This window comes from Neovison vison, chromosome 8 (assembly GCF_020171115.1).
Source record: "Neovison vison isolate M4711 chromosome 8, ASM_NN_V1, whole genome shotgun sequence".
Classification (NCBI taxonomy): domain Eukaryota; kingdom Metazoa; phylum Chordata; class Mammalia; order Carnivora; family Mustelidae; genus Neogale; species Neogale vison.
Window position 1 is genome coordinate 104,383,704 of NC_058098.1, and position 19,507 is coordinate 104,403,210.

General features: G+C 52.5%; 1 protein-coding gene across 2 annotated transcripts; it reads right to left on the reverse strand.

Moving 5' to 3' along the window:
* Positions 1–7,191: 7,191 nt before the first annotated feature.
* SFTPB (surfactant protein B) lies at positions 7,192–15,114 on the reverse strand. Of its 2 annotated transcripts, none has more exons than XM_044261553.1 (11): positions 15,043–15,114; positions 14,565–14,692; positions 14,198–14,269; positions 13,704–13,829; positions 12,994–13,122; positions 12,632–12,721; positions 11,108–11,216; positions 10,731–10,891; positions 9,846–9,926; positions 9,269–9,347; positions 7,192–8,271 (listed from the first exon to the last, which is right to left on the reverse strand). In XM_044261553.1, the coding sequence occupies exons 1-10, from the start codon at positions 15,110–15,112 to the stop codon at positions 9,285–9,287; spliced, it is 1,029 nt and encodes a 342-aa protein (XP_044117488.1). In that variant the 5' UTR covers positions 15,113–15,114; the 3' UTR covers positions 7,192–8,271; positions 9,269–9,284. The 2 variants fall into 2 exon arrangements, with proteins under 2 accessions (XP_044117488.1, XP_044117487.1); XM_044261552.1 differs by having other exon boundaries at positions 11,108–11,285.
* Positions 15,115–19,507: the final 4,393 nt, after the last annotated feature.

The window sequence follows — 19,507 nt, forward strand, 5'->3', positions numbered from 1 at the left end:
AAGTACTTGCAAAGTATGTTTATTATGTTACTGTAGTAATACATGTATCATATATACGGTCTATAGTATATATAGTGTAGTGTAATAGATCTATATAGTATATTCAAGGAGTCTGTCCTTAGACCTCTTCCCCAGACTTCCTTTTCACCAGTTTTATGATCCTGCTCATTCTGAATCCCTGACCATCCTACTCAGCCGTTGACAACTGCTCATGAATTAGTTGAGGTTTGTATTTCTGGCTGTCTCACGCTCCAAACACAGTAAGCAACCCAGTATACTGTTTGCAGTTAAGCCCGCTGGAGGATTTCCCTTCACCACTGTCCTTCACTGTCACCCTGAATAGGGACGAAGTACTGCAGCTGTCCACTTGCAGCCTGGACCAGTATTTTGTACGAATCCGTCCGTACACCAGGCTTGCGTTCCGTCTTCCTTGGTCAGCTGGTCTTAAGGAACGCCCGGGGAGGCAATGCAACAGGAGTTGGTCTTAAAGGAATGTGGGCCACCTGCTCATGTAACTTGTGCCTTTTGGCCCTGCCTGAGGTTGGTTTAATAGACTACCCATTTAATGGTAGCTTGCAGCCGCACTTGGCCAACATTGGGGCTCGTTGAGTCAGACCACAGCAGGTTCATGAGTGTAGGAGATGCAGTTTGCATGGTCACCTGTTAGCCTGTGTTTAGGTGCACAGTCTGTTATGGCCCACTAGCTAGCCAACAGCTGTTTCTCAGAAGGAGAATAGGTATCTGCAGAAGATGAGGGCATAGACTTGTCCCCAAATCCTGAAATTCTGCACTGTGATTCTCCTGGTGGTTCTTGCCAGAGGCTCCATTCAGCATTCCCATTTGCCAAGGACACTTCAAAATTTCGGCCAGCCTGGATCCTTAGGTGCAAGGAGTAGAGCAGTCTATCTTATGGCTTGAGCTTTGGAAACTTCTTGTCCTGGCCTCCCTTTGAAACTAGTAGCTCTACTGCGGTCTCTAACTGAGTTAAAGTAGCACACCCTAACGTAGTATATGTTCTCTCCCAAAGCCAAAAAAGGCTACCATGCATTGTGCCGTTTTTCTTTGGACCTGCCCAAGCAGGTGGGGCAGGTGGTAAGTGTTAAGAGGTATAGCAGCTTGACTTTCACAAAGGAGAGGATACTTTGACGTACTCTAGACCACACTGTAGATCCCCAGAAACTTAAAAGGTGGCAGGCCCCTGAATTGTTTCAGGGTTAAACCCCACCCTCTTGTTTGCTTAAGTACTTGTCACGGGGTGCCTGGGTGGCTGTTGACTATCTGACTCTTGGTTTGGGTTCCGGAATCAAGTCCCACATCGGGGTCCACACTCAGCAAGGAGTCTGTTGTCCCTCTCCCTTCCACTGTGCTCTTCCCCCTCACTCATGCTAGCTCTCCTCTCTCTCTCTCTCTCTCTCTCTCTCAAATAAAATCTTAAAAAAAAAAACCAACTTGTCACTTCCTGCTCATTGGCTAGCATCATCATACTGTCATCAGCGTAGTGGATAAGTGATGTTTTGTGGAATGTCGGGATGACCAAGATACCAGAACAGTATGATGATAGGGGGAGAATTGACATTGTCCTGAGACAACACTGTGAAGGTGTCCTGCCAGGTAAAAGCTAACTATTTCTTGTCATCTTTATAAATTAATATGGAGAAAAAAGAGCTAAAGCTGCAGGCCAAGGACCGAGGGCTGTGCTGTTCCATCAGTAAAGACGCTACAACTGGGACAACAGCTTCAGCTGGAGTCACCATCTGGTTACGTTTACCGTATCTGACGCTATTCTCCAGGATCCATGTGACTTCGGCACAGGCCCTCTGCCACTCTCATCCTAGTTTAAGCTATCACTAACTTCCGTTTACAATGGTCTAACAGGTCTCCACCCCTTCTTGTGTCCGCTTCGCCCTATTCATTCACACTTTGGCCAGACCAATCCTTTAAATCGCACGCCTAACCAAGTTATTTCTCCCGTATACCCTGATTTCCCACTGAAGACACTTTATTGGCTCTTAGATGGAAATCCTTAGCCTCTCAGCCTCAGGACTTGGGAAGTTTCTCCTGGTCGTCAGTCCCAGGCTCCCTGTCTTTCCTTCCATTGCTCAGATGGGCCATAAGATGCAGGCCTTTCTGCCATCTGCTTCCTTTGCTAGGGATGCTCTCTCCCTTTTAACTTGCTCTTCCTTTGCCTCTCTGACCTCTCACACCTCCTCAGTACCATGCGTGTCTCTGAGTGGTAACACATATCATACCTGAGGTGTTCCTTTCTTTCCTGCTGTGATTCTGTGATTAATGTCTGTCTTCCCAACTAGGCTCTAAGTTCCCAAAGGGCAGACAGGAACTGTTTTTTTGTGCCCAGCCCTACATAAATGCTTGGCGCTTAAAACTCAGCTGCTAACTTAATGTTCATGGGGCAAGTGATATAGTGCTAAGTCTGTGTTCTGTAGCTTTGTTTTGCACAAATGAGTTTTGTCTTTTTTTTTTTTAAGATTATTTGAGAGAGTGGGGGAGCATGAGGTGGGGAGCATCAAAGGGAGAAGTAGGCTGCCTGCTGAGCAGGGTGCCCAATGCGGGACTTTATCCTGGAACTCCAGGATCAGATTTTGTCTATTTTTTTAAGATTTTATTTATTTATTCATCTATTTATTTGAGAGGAAGAGAGAACATGAGTGAGGAAAGGGGCAGAGGGAGATGCAAACTCCCTGTTGAGCTCAGAGCCCAATGTGGAGCTTGATCCCAGGCCCCTGAGATCATGACCTGAGCCAAAGACAGACACTTAACTGAGCCACCCAGGTGGCCAGATTTTGTTGCTTTAAACCCACCCAAGATATTGACAATAGACACTGTTGCCTGAAATGTTTAGAACCACTGCTCAGAGCTGACTCTGTATGCAGAAGCTTTAGGGCCTTTGTGGGTGACATGTGCTTCCACCACTGCTGTCTGAACTGGGGTCACAGGCTTCTGGTTTGGAGACCTCAGGCTCTGTCTGGTCTGACCAGCACATGAGAAAGAAGTGGAATTTGTGTCTTCTTAGCCAGAAATCACAAAGGAAAAGACAGATACATGGGACACATAACCTAAAGGTAAAAGACATAAGACAGGTTGAGTTTTACAACTTACAGAACAGTCAAGAATATACCTAATATATTTTTACTGATAAAAAAGAGAATACTCCTGGGGCTCACAAGCAGCGTGACTCAGTTTAGCATCTGCCTTCGGCTCAGGTCATGATCCCAGGCTCCTGGGATGGAGCCCCATGTGGTTGTGGTCAGGCTCCCTGCTCAGTGGGGAATCTGCTACCCACTCTCCTTCTGGCCCTCCCCACTGCTCATGCATACTCTATCTTAAATAAATAAAATCTTTAAAAAAAAAAAAGAAAGAAAAAGAATACTTCTATGGAAAATTGAGCAAAAACCCCAATAGGCATTTCACAAAAGATAAAATATAAATGGCCAATAAATATGTAAAAAAGTGTTTACTTCATAACCGAAGAAAGGGAAAATAGAACAAGCAGGGAGGTTGTTTTTACATTTTGGATTAGCAAAGATTTGAAAGATTGCTAATACTGAGTGTTGGTGGGAGTGGAGAAGAGGCACATGTTTGTTACTGGGATAGAAGCCTATGTGGCTGGCACAGAGGGGTAGTGTGTGATGCAACCTCTAGTAGAAGTAAAGATGTACATAGTTTGCATCCCCCAAATTTCACATCTTGCAATTGACTTGAAGGAAAAGTCAATTATTTTTTATTTTATTTAACTTTATTTTTAAAGATTTTTTTAAAGAAATATTTATTTATTTGGCAGAGAGAAGTCACAAGTAGGCAGAGAGGCAGGCAGAGAGCAGGGGGGTGGGGAAGCAGGCTCCCCGCTGAGCATAGAGCCCAATGCGGGGCTCGATCCCAGGACCCCGGGATCATGACCTGAGCTGAAGGCAGAGGCTTTAACCCACTGAGCCACCCAGGTCCCCCTAAGATTTTATTTTTAAATAATCTCTACACCCAACCTGGGGCTCAAGACCCTGAGATCAAGAGTTGCAGTCTTCGGGGTGCCTGAGTGGCGCATCGCTCTCTGCTTAGCAGAGAGCCTGCTTCTCTCTCTCCCTCTGCCTGCTGCTCTGCTTACTTGTGCTCTCTCTGTGTCAAATAAATAAATAAAATCTTTAAAAAAAAAAAAAAGAGTTGTGAGCTTCACCAACTCAACCAGCCAGGAGTCCCTGGAAATATTCTATTATTTATTATTTTTTATTTTAATTAAAAAAAAGATGTATTTATTCATTTCAGAGAGAGAGGGGGAGGAAATCTTATGCAGACTCCCTGCTGAGCACAGAGAGGCGGGGCTTTATCCCCAAACCCCCAAGATCACCACCTGAGCTGAAACTAAGAGGCAGCCACTCAACAGACTAAGCCACCAGATGCCCCCAGAAAGATTAGTTTTAAATGAACAAAGCAGTTACTCAGTTTACAAAGCAGATGCAGAATGTTTCCATTTTTGTAGATTTGTTATATATAGGGGTGCCTGGGTGGCTTCGTCAGTTAAGCAGTTGCCTTTGGCTCAGGTCATATCCTGGGATTGGCCTAGAGTCAGGCTCCCTGCTCAGTGGGGACTCTGCTTTTCTCTCTCCCTCTCTGCCTCTCTCTCTCTTAAATAAATAAAGTCTAAAGAAAAAAAATCTGTTACATCTATTTTTGTATATGTGTAGAGAAAAGTTTGGAATGATTTGTGATAAATGTTACAATGATTATGTTGTGGATTTTAAATCTTAGTCATTAATTAGGGGGACATGAGAGTAACTATCTTTATTGTTTTATAATTGAACTAATTTGGGCTCTTAAGCCTCCAAAATATAACATTTCCATTAGAAAGTGACTGAACCCCTTCTTGTTTTTTTATTTATTAAAAAAATTATTTTATGAGAGACAGAGAATCCCAAGCAGGCCCCACATCCAGCATAGAGCCCCACACAGGGCTTAATCTCGGAACCCTGAGATCATGACCTGAGCTGAAATCGAGTCTGTTGCTTAACTGACTGAGCCACCCATGTGCCCAGCCCTTTCTTTTCCTTTTTTTCTATTCTTTCCTCTCCTTTTTTTTCTTTTTTTAAATTAACATATAATGATTATTTGTTGCAGGGGTACAGGTCTGTGATTCATCAATCTTATACAATTCATAGCACTCATCATAGCACATACCCTCCCCAGTGTCCATCATCCAGCCACCCCATTCCTCCCAAACCCCCTCCCCTCCAGCAACCCTCAGTTTATTTCCTAAGATTAAGAGTCTCTTATGATTTGTCTCCCTCTCTGGTTTTGTCTTGTTTCATTTTTCCCTACCTTCCGCTATGATACTCTGTCTCGTTTCTCAATTTTTTCATATCAGTGAGATAATTGTCTTTCTCTGATTGACTTTTTTCATTTAGCGTAATACCCTCTAGTTCTATTCACGTCCATACAAATCGCAAGATTTTGGGTTTTTTTTTTTTTTTAAAGATTTTATTTATTTATTTGACAGAGACAGATCACAAGTAGGCAGAGAGGCAGGCAGAGAGAGAGAGGAGGAAGCAGGCTCCCTGCTGAGCAGAGAGCCCGATGCGGGACTCGATCCCAGGACCCTGAGATCATGACCTGCGCCGAAGGCAGCGGCTTAACCCACTGAGCCACCCAGGCGCCCAAGATTTTGGTTTTTTGATGGCTGCATAGTATTCCATTGTATATATACACCACATCCTCTTTATCCATTCATCTGTTGATGAACATCTAGGCTCTTTCCATAGTTTGGCTGTTGTGGACATGTTGCTATCAACATTTGCAGCCCCTTCTTTTAATACTCAGCTCCTCTTGGATTACTAACGACTGGACCCTATTCCATTTTCTCAGGGAATGAGTGACAAAGTGCCCTGTGATGAGGGGAGGTACTGGGGATGGTACTGTCCTGGTCCTCTTGGTCCCCCTGTCCTTGCGCTCTGATGGGCTCTCATGTCTGACTTCTGTTCCTCTCAAGGTGCGCTACATCTGTCAGTGCTTTTTCCCCAGTCGTGGGCTCTTGAGGGCCCCCCAATTTGTCCCACGTGGATTCTGATGGCCTCTTGGGCACTGGGGGTGTGCTTGCTCTTCTGCACCATGGAGGGGGCACCCTCTGAGGCTGTCTTCAGGCCTATTTGCTAGGCCCCTCTTGAAGGCTATATTTTGCACTCTTCCTGATGCCATGTTGGAGGCCGACTTCTCCGAGGGACTTGTGTTCTCCTCACACCCTGGGAAGTGAAGAACAAGTCCTCTCTGCTCTTTGGCCCTCACACCTCCTGGGGCTTCTCCTTTCCCACCCTGCTCTGGGGGTGCAGTATGCTGAGCATGTCTCAGGGATCCCCCGAGTCTCAGCTGCAGCCGCCTCCTGCAGTTCTCTCCTCCCACAAGCTGGTCCTCTCCTGACCTTCCTGTTGCGGGAAAGCCTGTCTGCCATCCTTAGGAACTCATCCCCGCACTTGCCTCACGTCCAGGCTCTGTCTCGTTGTCCTCTTCCCAGCCGAGCTTTTAAAAAATTTTAAACATTCTTCTCTTGGAGATCTTGACCTTACGACTAAAATAATGGTATGCAAGACAGTAGTCTGCTATAGATTTACAAAAATCCACTTAGAAGTTCAAATTCAGAGGCCAGGGATTTGTGTACATCCTTACCCCAAGTGTATAGAAAGCTTTTCTCTGCAATTTAAATGGTCGTGATGTGGGGGAAATGGATTGGAAATGTCTATAGCTCAGTGCCAAAGTAACATATCCTGCTCTCGTCCTCTCCTGGGATTGTAGGATTGGGGAGATTTCCACTCCTTTGTCACCTGCGGTTTCTGAATTTTCTGAAATAAACATGTATTTCTTTCATAATAGGACATATAATAACAAAAGTTCTTATAAATAAAGGGACACTTCCAGGCACTTAGGTCTTTAAAGTTTAAGGTTAATTTAATTTTATTGCTGCTGTTGTATATTTTGATTTTTTGGGTGCCCTAACAACCTCCTTTTATCGCAGTGAGTAGATTCTTTGGGAGAAGGGAGTGTGAGAGGCAGGGGCTGGGCTGGAAGCGGTTATCAGAGGGAGAGGCACCGTGGGCGCCTACCTCTCCCTTAATGATCAGAGTGATGTTGCCCTGTCCAGCTGCCCTAGGCCGGAGGCTGTGGCTTCGGGGGCATTTTAAATGACTGTCTTTTTCCTTTTAGTGTGAAGCAATAGGTTTTATTAGTATTGTTACAGGCATTGGGTTACATAGAACTGATTTTTAGCATGTGCCCCAACTGAGCTTTGAGGAGATAAATCATAGCAGAAATGGAATCACGCTGGAATTTCCACCAAAACTTGGAAGCTTACCTTACACAAAGATAAAAAGAAAACCGCTTTTTATATCCTAAAATGATAGCTGTTAAGCAGGAGAACATTTCAAATATGAAAGCTTGTCCAGTCACCTCCCCACCCTGCTTGAGCCCTGCTATGTCCATTCTTGACAATCAGAGATTTCCTGACTTTTTAAAAAAAAAACTTTGACTTTATGTATCTATCTTTTATGGTACTTGATGTTCCCATTTTAAAAATTCTTCTGAATCTGAGTTTTGTGAGAGTATTAGCAAAATCACTGTAAAAGCCCGTATCTGATGCACATGGAGATGAAAGTGAGGTGGGCCCCAGCTTCTACCCCGCTGTCCTCTTGGAACCAGGGGAGGACTGGGTGGCTGACAAGTTCCGGGGGACCCAGCCCTGGGGTGCTGCGGAAGCTGGCTGGCTCCAGTGGGGTGTGAAGTCTGGCCGGAAGTTCGTGGACTGGGCCGGAAGCCCCCTCTTACAGATCTCTGGAAGATGCCCCCAGGCGGCTGCTCACACCCAGAGAGGAAGGGAGTGGCTCTGCTTTGGGCTGTGGTTAGAGACAGGAGAGGTAAGCCTGACGACAGGACTGAGGTTACAAGCTGCGGGCTTATGGCCCATCAGCTTAAAGGAGATGGGGAAGGTGACCATGGGGGTGAAAGACTTTTTCTCAGTGTGGGCAGAGGACAGGGAGCCGGAGGAGGAGGCTTGTCACAGGGGAGAGCTCAAGAATCCTAGAAACCACTTTATTCAATCTCCCCTTTACCACTGAGGAGAATGTGAGCCAGAGACGGGGCAACGTATCTTGGCTGGGGAACCCATAGTCGGTTGATGGCAGAGTCGGGACCAGCGCCCAGGCCGCCTGGGCCAATCCATTGCTGTTCCTGTTCCAACAGGGTTGGAAGGCCTGGTTCTTCTGGTACTGGAAGCCTTAGGAGCTGGGGAAAATAGACCACCCTGATCTCCTGGGCAGCTCCCTGGCCTCCAGGATCCCCCAGCTGTCATCAGGGTGGAGGGGAAACATGAATTTGGTCCTTGCGGGATAGCTCTGAGTTGGGGCAGACGCTTCTAACCCAGTGCCTCCCACAGGGGATTGTGATTCTAGAGACATTGAGCAGCAGGCCAGGGCTGCCCCACTCAGACGGAAGAGTTGGACCCTGGGGCCTGAGCGCAAAGAGGGCATGGGGTTCATCATATTCCTCACAGTGTAGACCTTGCCCCTAAAACATGGCCTGGCCATAGGCAGCCACAATATTAAAAAAAAAAAAAATGAGTGAACAGATGAATACACGAACATTATGTTAGGGGCTGGCTCCAAGCAGAATGGCGAAGTGGGCCAAGTTCTTTCTCAGGGACACTTATAGCCCACGTTGCTGTGTCTGTCCTTCTTAGAGTCATTCCCCTGCCCTGAGGGCCGGGGTCACAGGGGCTGCATCTGACTCCTCTCCATTCTAAGATTCTACCTCTGACTTAGACAGTGAAAGAAAGAGAGAAATATGTCTTGGGAGGAGGTCGTCAAATGATGGTGGGGTTCCTGGCTTCTAACGGGACAACATCTTTGTGCAGCAAAGTGTGATTTCCCCTGAACTTCAGGAAAGATTGGCCTTGGTATGTCAAATACAGAAGAACAGTGAGGACAGAAGGTGAAGTGCAGCTCCCCGTGAGGCCTGGGACAGGACGAGGGAGGTGGGAGCTGGGCCTAGCACCAGGGGTGGTGGGATTCGAGGAGAGGGAGTGAGGAAGGCCATTCTTGAGATCGTGCTGTGAGGGGCACTCAGGAGCCTTGAGTTGTGGCCTCTGAGGGGGAAGATGGGGCAACCAGCAGCAGTGACTAGCTCTTCCCACTTGGGGAACACAGGGCCCCTGTCCAGATGGGTACAGGACCCATCTACCTCTGCCTCCCCTTCCTCCCCTCAGCTGGGAGCCCAGACTCACCTGGCATGGCTTTGTGTCAGAAGTGAGGAATGTGGATACACTCGAGAGGACTGAACGTGGTCCTACATGCCCCCAGGGCCTGCCAAAGGGACAGCGTTAGGTCCAGAGGCCTTGCGCCCTGTTCCCATTTCCCAGCTGAGGGGAATGGGAAGCTCCTGCTGGAAGGGGCAGTTTTCACTTCGCCTGCCTCTGGTGGGTGCTCTTGGTGTGACCCTGTAGACCTCTCGAGCCACTCCTGAGCCATGGGCCTTCTAGGTTTGGAGCCTGAGGAGTAGGATGCTTGGCCCAGAACACCCACTTTGCAGCCCCTGCTCCTACTGCTCACCGAACAACCCCCATCCCACAATGTGCATCAAACCACGCTTTTTAAAGCTGCCCCATCCTTTCCTCTGTGTCTCCTTGTCCCTTCTCTTGCAGCTTTTCCTGGACCCCAGTTAAAATAGTGTCCTGGGCCTGCAATCCTGGGGTTGCCTTGGACCCTGAGGACCCGAGCCTCTGCCGGTGATCAGGGGCCAGAGAGGGTGGGGGCCCTGGGAGCCTAGCAAGGCCCTGGCACCAGCTGGGAGGGAGCGAGCACCTGACAGGTGGTGTGGGCATCCCGGCCCCCGGACACTAGGGTCTGCAGCTCAGGTGCGTGCTGCTCCACAAACCGCTCACACTGAGGAAGGAGAAAGAAACAGGTGTCGGGGGGGAACCGGGCGCACTCAGGACTCTCCCCTTCTCTGCATCACTCCAGCGCTCCCTCCTGACCCGCTGGAGGTCCCACCATCGCCCCCACTGAGCAGTTCTGGCTGGGAACAGGCTGATGCCAGCTCAAACGGAGGGTTTCTGTTGGGAAAGCCAGAGACTCTGGAGAGGGAGGGCCTTGAAACTCAGACGCAGGGGCGACAGCTTAGCCGCCACCTTCCGATCCCCCCAAATTTCGGTTCTAGAAACCTTAAAGCGCCTTTGGTCTTGGCAGCCTGGTGTGGGGGGGTAGAAAGCTGCCTCCTGGGCAGGTTGTCAGCAGGCTTGCCTCAGGACCTGACTTCGTGAAGGGAGTTTGCTGTAGGGACTCTGAGTCCCGGGACTCTAGGGCCTTCAAGCCTGGCTCTCTTCATGCATGCATGTGTCCCCAGTGTGCAAAGAGATAAGGCAAGGACAGATGGGGACCCTGGAGAGAAGGCCAGGCCCTCTGCTGCTCCCGTGGGCCTGCTGTTATTCGTGTCCTTACTCTTTGTCCACAAGGGAGGCCTGCAGGTCCTCTGGGGCCCATGCCCTTTGTCCAGGGGTGACCCCTGACCTTGGCAGGTTTTGCCCTGTATTATTGTTCCAAGGTTTTGGGGCCATGTTCTGCCTGTTTGATCTCCTTCAGGGCAGGGTTAGACTGTGTGTGTCTCTGACTGGGAAGCCTTTCCCTGGGCTCCCCCCTCCAGTGGGAGCAGGCCTGTTGTCCCAAGTCCCCCATGTGCCCATCCCTCACCTTTTGCCTGTCCAGCCAGGGGCTGAGGCAGGCCTGGCGTATTGCCTGCGGCACAGCCTGCTCACTGCTGTTCCCAGCCTGTGTGGTCACGAACATGCAGACGTGGCACTCAGGCTCTTCAGGGGACCATTCTCCAGGCAGGGACTCCAGAGCTGGGAGGACTGGAGAGAAAACCATCAGGACTGCCCTGCCCTCGGCCGAGGAGCTCTGCAGAGGAGCTCATTTCCAGTCCTGACCGGTGCAGTGGCAGGGGTAGGGGTGGTGGGGGTAGGGTAAGAGGTAGAGGGTGAGGAAGGGGAAGGGGGAGGGCGATGTAAGGCCAGGGCTGGGAAAGAGGAGCATGGGCACTGGGGAGGGGCCCGGGGCGGCAGGCTCACCGGTGCCGTCCTCACTGGAGCAGCGGAGGACCAGACCGCAGACCAGCTGGGGCAGCACGCGGCCCAGCAGCGCATCGAGCAGCAGGACAGTGTAGCGCTCAGCCAGGCACTGGCAGATGCCACCCACCACCAGGGGTACGACGTGGCACACCTTCCCCACAGCCACAGCCAGCACGCCCTGGGGCGGGGGCAGACACAGGGCACGGTGGGACCTGCCCCAGCAAGGTCTACACTGCGCCCGGCAGCCGCGAGCACTTTGTGGTTTGACCCTGCACCCTTCTGGGAGGGGGAATGCTTATGCCATTTACAGATAAGGACGCTCGGCCTCTGAGCGTGCAAGGGGCCCAGCCAGAGTCACCAAGTGAGTGCAGGAGCCAGGCCACCATCCCAGCTCGGCGTCCACAGGCTCTGGGAGCGCAGGAAGGAGCATGGCCAGCCCGGAGGGGCAGGCATCAGCCGGGCCACGTGGTGATCAGACCTGCGTCTTCTCCCTACAGACGCTGAGTTTGCCACATTTCCCTGCAGCGGGATCAGCTTTCATCTGTGGCTCCCGGAGCCCCTGGGGGAAGCGAGGATTTTACCCAGCCCACCGGGATTCCAAACTCCACCTCCTGGCTGAAGGGCAAGGAGAGAGGCCGAGGTGATGGACACTCTGGCTCATTCCCTCCCTCCTTTCTTCTTTCAACCAACATGCGTCAAGAACCTGGATGGCCTTGGCTCTAGCTCTGCTTGTGGCCACGCTGTCCCCTGTTGGTGGGAATGTGGGGGCAGCGCAGGACACTGAGCTGTATGTCTCTTGGCTTTGCTACCTTCCAAACAGGTTCATTTCACCAAATGCTTGTGCTGGTGTCAGAACTCACGCTAGCCTAACCTCCCTGCTTTGATGACAGAGGAACAGTTCTTGCTCTGCCCAAGGCTAGCCTGTTGGCTCGTGCACTGGACCCCCACCCCTACCTTCTCCAGTACATTACCGGCCCTGTCGTCTCTCCCCACTTCACTGCTTCTCCCATCTGCTGGCCGGTCTCATGGGCACACAAGCATGCCAAGATGGCTTCCATCGCTAAAAACCTCACTTGTTGGGGTGCCTGAGGGTGCTCAGTCGGTTGAGTGTCCAACTCTTGATTTTGGCTCAGATCTTGATTTCAGGGTGGTGAGACGGAGCCCCTCGTTGGACTCCCTGCTGATCCTGGAGCCTGCTTAAGATTCTTTCCTTGTCCTCCCCCAACCCCCACCATGGGCTCTCTCTAAGAAAAGAAAAAAACACTGGGATTCTTTGCCATCCGATGATGAGCTGCTGGTGGGCAAGACCCAGGTCTTGTTCACTTTTGTTCTTTGACACCTGGCACGAGGCCTGGCATATAGTGGGGGGACTTTACAAGTGTTGAATGAACTCTAGTTCTTGCCCCCAGGGGGCCTGAGCTCTGGGTTCCTTTGTGTGGTCCCTGACAAGGGTATGAGGAAGGGAAGGGGACGGTAGAGCTATGGAAGGCCCTGCCAAGCTCCTCGTATTCCTGGACGTCTCACCTTGGGAATCACAACCTGGATCCGCTTGATCAGAGTCCTGCACAGCCAGCAGTAGGGGATGGGGATGGGCAACCGCCGCTCGGACAGATCCTGGGGGAGAGAATCACCCCCAGGTGAGGCCAGGCTAGGCACTGGGAGAAGGCTTCCTCCAGGCTCTGCCTCCCCTGCCTCTTCTTCCCCTTTTCCCCCTCCTGCCTTAGGCCCTGCTTAGAGCTTCTTGTCCCCGTTCTGGCTCTGCCCTCTCCAGGGCAAGTGCTTATGGGCCTTGGCTGTGGCCTCGCTGTCTGGAAGCCCACCTATCTGTGTAAGGGGCCAGCAGTGCGGGGGACCTCTGTCACCAGGGTATGAGACCCAGCCCTCACCTGGAGGGCTCCCGGCAGCCCCGGGAGGATCAGCTTCTCCGGCAGCAGGTCTGACAGCTCTGGCTCCTGCCCGGGCTCTGGATGCCCAAGTTTGCACAGGCCCAGGTGACTGCAGATGACCTTTGGGTTCTAAGGCACAGTGCAGGGGGAGGGAGTGGGTCACTAAGGATCACTAGGGTCACTAAGACCCTTGGTTTTGGGCCTGGAATGGGGGGCAGCAGGCTGGATGGGGGCTGTGGCCTAGCGTGCTGTGGTGAGGGTTGGGGGAGCCAAAAGGCAGAGGTGGGGCTGTGTGGGGTCTTCCGGCAGGGGTCTGGGGATGGGGGTGAACGAGCACATGCATGTATGTTTGTGAGAATGGATGAGTGCAAGCATGAGGGTAAGAGTGTTTGTGTGTGCAAATATGTGATCGTGTGGGTTCTGCGTGAGGCTACACATGTGGTATGAGTGTGTGAACAAATGTGAGTGTGAAGGGTGTGAGGGTGTGCTAGGTGTTTGGTAAGCCTATTGCATGGGCCCATCCCGCATAGGTGAGCCAGTAGGGCTGACCTGGGCCATCTGGCTGTGGGCCTCTATGTCTCCTGGACTGGTCACGGTGGGAGGGGGCATGGGGGGGTGTGGGCTGGGGTGTTATGTGGGTAACTCTGGGCGTGGCTGGACATGGGGGCCATTGGGGAGGCAGGATGGAGGCGAGGTTGCTGCGCCCTCACAATCTGGCTCTGGAAGTAGTCGATGACCACTGGGAAGTAGGTATCCAACAGGTGACGGCACTGGGGCACAAGCAGCTTCAAGGGGAGAACATCACACTCTTGCTCCAGGAACTTGCGCACCGTGTCCTGGGAGGCAGTGAGGAGACAGGTTGTAGAGGGGACAATCAGGCTGACCCCTCCAAGGTCTGTGCCCGCCAGAGTCCCTGGATGCAGGCTGGCCACCCTCTCCTGGGGCACCAGAGTTGAGAGAGTGCCGAGGGGTTAAGTAGCTGGTTACAAGGATGATCCTCCCCCTCGGGAAAGACCATCTCTGGTTGTGCTGCTGAGATCACTCCCAGGACCCTTTCCTGGCTGGGAGGTTCCTGGAGTCCCCAGGCAAATCCATGCCTCACTCTCGGCCTGGAGATGGTCTCTTTAGGGGGCTGACCTCTATGTCTTGTTCTGTCCCCCATCTCTTGGCCCCCAAGCTTCATCCAGGATCTGGACTTCATTACCTGAAAAATGGCCTCCTTCGTCATCTTGGTGAGGATCTGGACGATGTCCTCACATTCCTGACACAGGTCATCCTGGGGAGGGGGCCCCAAGGTGGAGCATTTGATGGGGGGGGGTATGCTCCCAGCTTAGGTGCATGAGGCTGAAAGAGTACTCCAAAGCACAGGCAACTACCCACCCCCATCCCGTCCTGTCCCATTCTGTCCCATCCCGTCCCATCCCGTCCCATCCTGTCCCATGGAATCCCATCTTATCATCCATCCCGTCCTACCCCTGGGGGACCTTGAGTCCCCTCAGGTGCACGCAGAGGCTACCCAACACCCCCTATGCCAGGCCTCCAGTCCCCGCGCCTCCGAGGGAGGTACTCACGGCTCTTGCGTAGCCCCAGACCTCCTGTAGGCAGTGCCCCAAGGCTCTGCACTGCAGCGCGTGCTCCAGGCTCTGACACCAGAACTCGGGGCCCCGGGCACAAGCCAGGGACGAGGCAGTCCAGTCAGCTGCAATTTGGGGCCAGAGCAGCCGAGGAATTTAGGCCATGCCTAGCACTCTGACTTCACCCAACCTCCAAATCTAATTTTACCAGGAGCACTGGGGCCTTAGAGATGCTGGAGTCGGAAGGAGCAGGGCTCCACCTGCTCTAGTGTCCCCCCCCCGCCAACCCCCCCAGCCGCTGTGTATCCTCGGACAAGCCCGGGAACCTCTCTGAGCCTGAGCTGCCTCATCTTGAAATGAGGATATTGAACGAACTGGGGATAATGCCTGGCTCAGAGCCTGGAGATGGCCGGGAAGTCTCCTCCACACCTGACCCCAGGCGAGAGGGAGCTGAGGAGAGGCTGGGGAGACTCACCGGCACTGGCACCGGGGCCACACAGCGTGGGGAGCAGCAGCAGCCACAGCAGCAAGTGTGACTGGGCCATGTCACCTCCACAGCCTGGATCCCTTGCTTGGGCGGGGGCCCTTATACCTGGCCGGGGGTGGTGGGGGGGGAGGGGGGCAGGGCTCTGGGGGAGCAGCAGGGACCTTGGTGTTTGCCTTTGTCCTGGAGAGCCCTCCAGGTGCTTTGATCCCTGCCTCTTCTGTGCAGTGACACTCTACCACCACCCCCCTCTACCGTTTCCTGCCTCATGCTGGTTTCCAATTCCCTCTCTTCCTGCACTAAGTCCCATGGGCCTGGACTCCTGGGTCCCTGCAATTGGGGACTTTTTTTTCTTTTTTTAAAGATTTTATTTATTTATTTGATGGACAGAGATCACAAGCAGGCAGAGAGGCAGGCAGAGAGAGAGAGGAAGGGAAGCAGGCTCCCTGCTAAGCAGAGAGCCCGATGCGGGGCTCGATCCCAGGACCCTGAGACCATGACCCGAGCCAAAGGCAGAGGCTTAACCCACTGAGCCACCCAGGCGCCCCAATTGGGGACCTTTGAGTGCCCACGTCTGGTGCATCTCTCTGGGCTATGGTGGGGGAAACAGAGGGCTGGGATAGCCAGAATGAGCCCCTTTACTTCCCAGCCCCTCAGGCTTCCTCCACTCTTGAGCAATGCCCTTAAGAGCTTCCTGGCTGGCTCTCTCTCTCTCTTTTTAAGACTTTTTATTTATCTTAGAGAGAGAAAGAGAGAGAGAATGCAGGGGGGAGGGGTAGAGGGAAAGGGGGTGTGAAACCCAAACAGACTCTGTGCTGAGCATGGAACCCAATGCAGGGCTCGATCTCACAACCCTGAGAGCATGACCTGAGCAGAAACAAGAGTCGGACAGTTAACTGACTGTGCCACCCAGGTGCCCCTCTGCTTGACTCTTGACCCCGGGCAAGCTCTGCAGGGACAAACCTGGGACCTTCCTGGGCCACCTACTTCCCAACCTCTCCTTACCCTTTCCCCAGAAACTTGTCTGGGTCTGTGGACACAGGATTGTCATTCCTCAGAAGAGCATTTATATGAAACAAAACCCCCAAGTGACCCCAAGAGCCTTAGACAAGGACGCAGGGACAGAATTTCCAGGCTGGCTCCTGAGCAGCCCACTTGTCCTCTGGGGGCCGCTCCTGGGTAGTGGCAGGCCACCGCTGGAGGTCCAAGAGAAAGAAAGTGTCCTTGGCAGGGGCTCCAGGGTCAGGTCCCACTGGTAGGGCACACCGGGAACAAGCTCACCACCTGCCCAGGGGAGGACACTTCTGTGAGTGCAAGGAGTAGAGCCTTAGCTCCTTGTCACCAGCTAGCGAAGAGTGCATCTGATGACTGGGGTGCCCTCTGCAGCGGAGGCTCCCAGCCTCTGTGCTCCAGGAGGTACCCCAATACTCATAGCATTGTGCTCCAGGAGACACCCCAATACTCATAGTGTTGTGGGGGGGGAGTTAGTGCCACTGCACGCAGGATAGTCAGGTGACATGCTGGAGGTGACATGCAGTTTGTTGGCTCAAGCCCTTGTCAGTAAGAGAATGTGGGACCACAGATCAGGAGCAGGTGACTTGGGCACGAGCCTGGAAGGTGGGACCGGAATGTTCTAGTGGGTCACTAGGTGGGGAACAGATGAGTCAAGCTGGACGCAGCTGGTTTGGGTGCAGTCAGGACTGATTGAGCAGCAGAGCAGGATTTGGGGACGGCTGTCCCTAAGGTGCGCTGGTCAGCTTAGTCTCACAGCGGGAACACAGAGCCCTTGAGACCAGTGGCTTCCCAGGACATGCTTGTTTCTCACTCCCATCCCAGGGCAGAGTCTCTGAGGGCGGTGGGGGGATGGTTCTGGTTCATAAGGTCATTCAGGGGCCCGGACTCCTCTGTCTGCCTGATCACCATCCCCCAGGGCTGGGAGTCCTCCCCTGTCCCCTGGATTGTTCGCCTCTGGCCGGCAGGCCACAAAAAAGAAGCCCGGAAGACACGAGAGAGGCTTGAGGCTGGACCGGGCGGGGCAGGCTGTCCATCATCTGTGCCTTCAGCTCATTGTCCCAAACTCAGGCACAGGTGGCTGCTAAACCACGCGGCAGGCTGGTGGATGCAACGTGCCTGAGCACTGGGGCACCGGGGAATGGAGTTAGACACAAGCAGTGTCTCACATCCAGCCCAGTGAGCTCAAAACGAAGGGTTTTGTGGGGTTTCCTGGATAGCGGGCCTATGGCTTCACCCCACTGCTGAGAATTGTCGTCCAAGAGCATAAAATAAAAGAAACATAGAAAGCCAGCCACTACCATGGCTGGAGGGGAAGGAGGTGCCCCACCTCAAGGTCCCTGGAATGGGTCTCTGGTTCCCCTTGTCCCAACACCACTGTCAGCACAATCTCTGATCAAGTTTGGTTTTTTATGGGCATGGACATAAGGAGACAGATCTGTCTGTCTGTTTTCCTGCACAGACCCGTCCTCTGTCTTCTTAGCCCATCTATTTCTCACTGTCGATGTTTTTCTGGGAAAAACAAACCAACCAACCTAGCGCTGTTAGCCATCCCAAAGTCTGGGAGCTCATGAACTTGAGTTTGTTGATAAGGATGGCCCCCCCGCTCCTGTGTGTGGACAGTGGTCATTTCTGCGGCAAGTCTCTGGTGACCACACTGTTTCCACTCATGCTTCCTGTCTAGAACTGTGTCTGCACCTGGCCTTGGTCCCCTCTGCGCCAGTCTGTCCTTGCCCGCCCACAGCAAGAAAGTGGCCTCGTGGGGCACCTGGGCAGCTCAGTCAGTTAAGTGTCTGAGTTCAGCTCAGACCATGGTCGTGGGGTCCTGGGATGGAGCCCTTACTCACGTTCCCCGCTGAGCAGGGAGTCTGCTTCTTTCTCTTCCTCTCTCCACCCCTCCCCACAGTTGCTCTCTCTCTCTCAAATAAATGAAATCGTAAAGAGAGAGAAAAGACGTAAAGAAAGGAAGAAAGAAAGGGAGAAAGAGAAAGAAAGGGAGAGAGAGAGAAGGAAGGGAGGGAGGGAGGGAGGAGAGGAAGAAAGGAGGAAGGAAAAAAGAAAGTGGCCTTGCCATACTCCTGGAATTGGAAGACCCGTGGACCACCTCCCTCCACCCCCGCCAGAGCCAGCTGGACCAGGGCTAGACAGCTGTCCCCAAAATGTTCAATCCACAGGCTTGCTGGAGCCAACTGCACCAGTTTTGACTTGGGAGATCAGACCTGAGTGGTGGGACGGCAGAGAAGCGAAGGCGTGAAGCCCAGTCGAATTGGTGGTGCCCGCAGAGAGGGTCCCGGGCTGCTGAAGACCCAAGGGCCCGAGAAAACCCTTCGCACCCTCTAGGATGGCTATTATGAAAAAGCAGGCAAGGCCAAGTGTTGGTGGGGATGCGGAGAATGGGAACCCCAGGGCATTACGGGCGGGAATGAGAAAAGGTACGATTACTGGAAAACGGTTCTTCCAAGAGTCATCGGTGTACTTAGTACCGCTGAATGATACACTTACAGACGGTGAGAATGGTCAGTTCTGTTTGCGGGTATTTTACAGCAGTTTTGAAATATCGAGAACAGGAGGAAGACAGACAGAAGGAGAAGGAAGCCAACTGGGGTAGAGCAATAAAAAACCAAACTTGATCAGAGATTGTGCTGACAGTGGTGTTGGGACAAGGGGAACCAGAGACCCATTCCAGGGACCTTGAGGTGGGGCACCTCCTTCCCCTCCAGGGCCCGGGCTCACTACCATGGCTGCCTTTCTATGTTTCTTTTATTTTATGCTCTTTTATTTTATGCTTTCTCCCCTTCCTTCCTTCCTTCCTTCCTTCCTTCCTTCCTTCCCCCCTCCCTCCCTCCCTCCCTCCCTCTCTCTCTCTTTTCCTTCCTTCCTTCCTTCCTCTCTCTCTTTCTCTCTCCCTCCCTCCCTTCCTTCCTTCCTTCCTTTCTTTTTTTGTAAATGAATTCATTTTTTACTGCAGGATAGTTGGCCGACTTCTTTCTCTCACTGTGGAAAAGGCCAAAAGTCTGGGTGAAGAGAACTGGGGGCTGAGGCGGGGGCCAGGAAGTACAGTCACAGGTTGCATGTGGAACTCTCTGGGGGGGGTGCAGGTGAAGAACCCACTGACTTCCTTGTCACTCCTCTGTGGCTCTGGGTGGTGTCTCTGTGACTTCCCCCCCTGGGGCTGCTCCCCAGGGGCCCAAGACTGCCCTCCCTGGCCATCCCCATGTCCATGGCCATCCCCACTCTGGACTTGACTTATTCCACTGCGCTGTGTGGTCTGGGGGTAAAACCCAGGGAATGCCCCGCAAATGCCAGCTTGGGAAGCCTCCTGGGAGTCCTTCCTAGCACTGCCCCTTTCTTCTGTCTTCAGTTCTTTCAAAAGAAGGAATTTCCTTCTTTTGAAGGGAGGGCAGGGAAGCTTGGCCTTTATACCAGAGCTCTTGCTGATGCATTC

Excerpts from the sequence above, each read along its gene's own strand:
- SFTPB (XM_044261552.1), bottom strand. The coding sequence starts at position 15,112 with ATGGCCCAGTCACACTTGCTGCTGTGGCTGCTGCTGCTCCCCACGCTG. Across the intron at positions 14,270-14,564 it reads TCTGGGGCTACGCAAGAGCC|GATGACCTGTGTCAGGAATG; the intron begins GTGAGTACCTCC and ends CCCCCTCCCCAG. Across the intron at positions 13,830-14,197 it reads CGAAGGAGGCCATTTTTCAG|GACACGGTGCGCAAGTTCCT; the intron begins GTAATGAAGTCC and ends ACTGCCTCCCAG.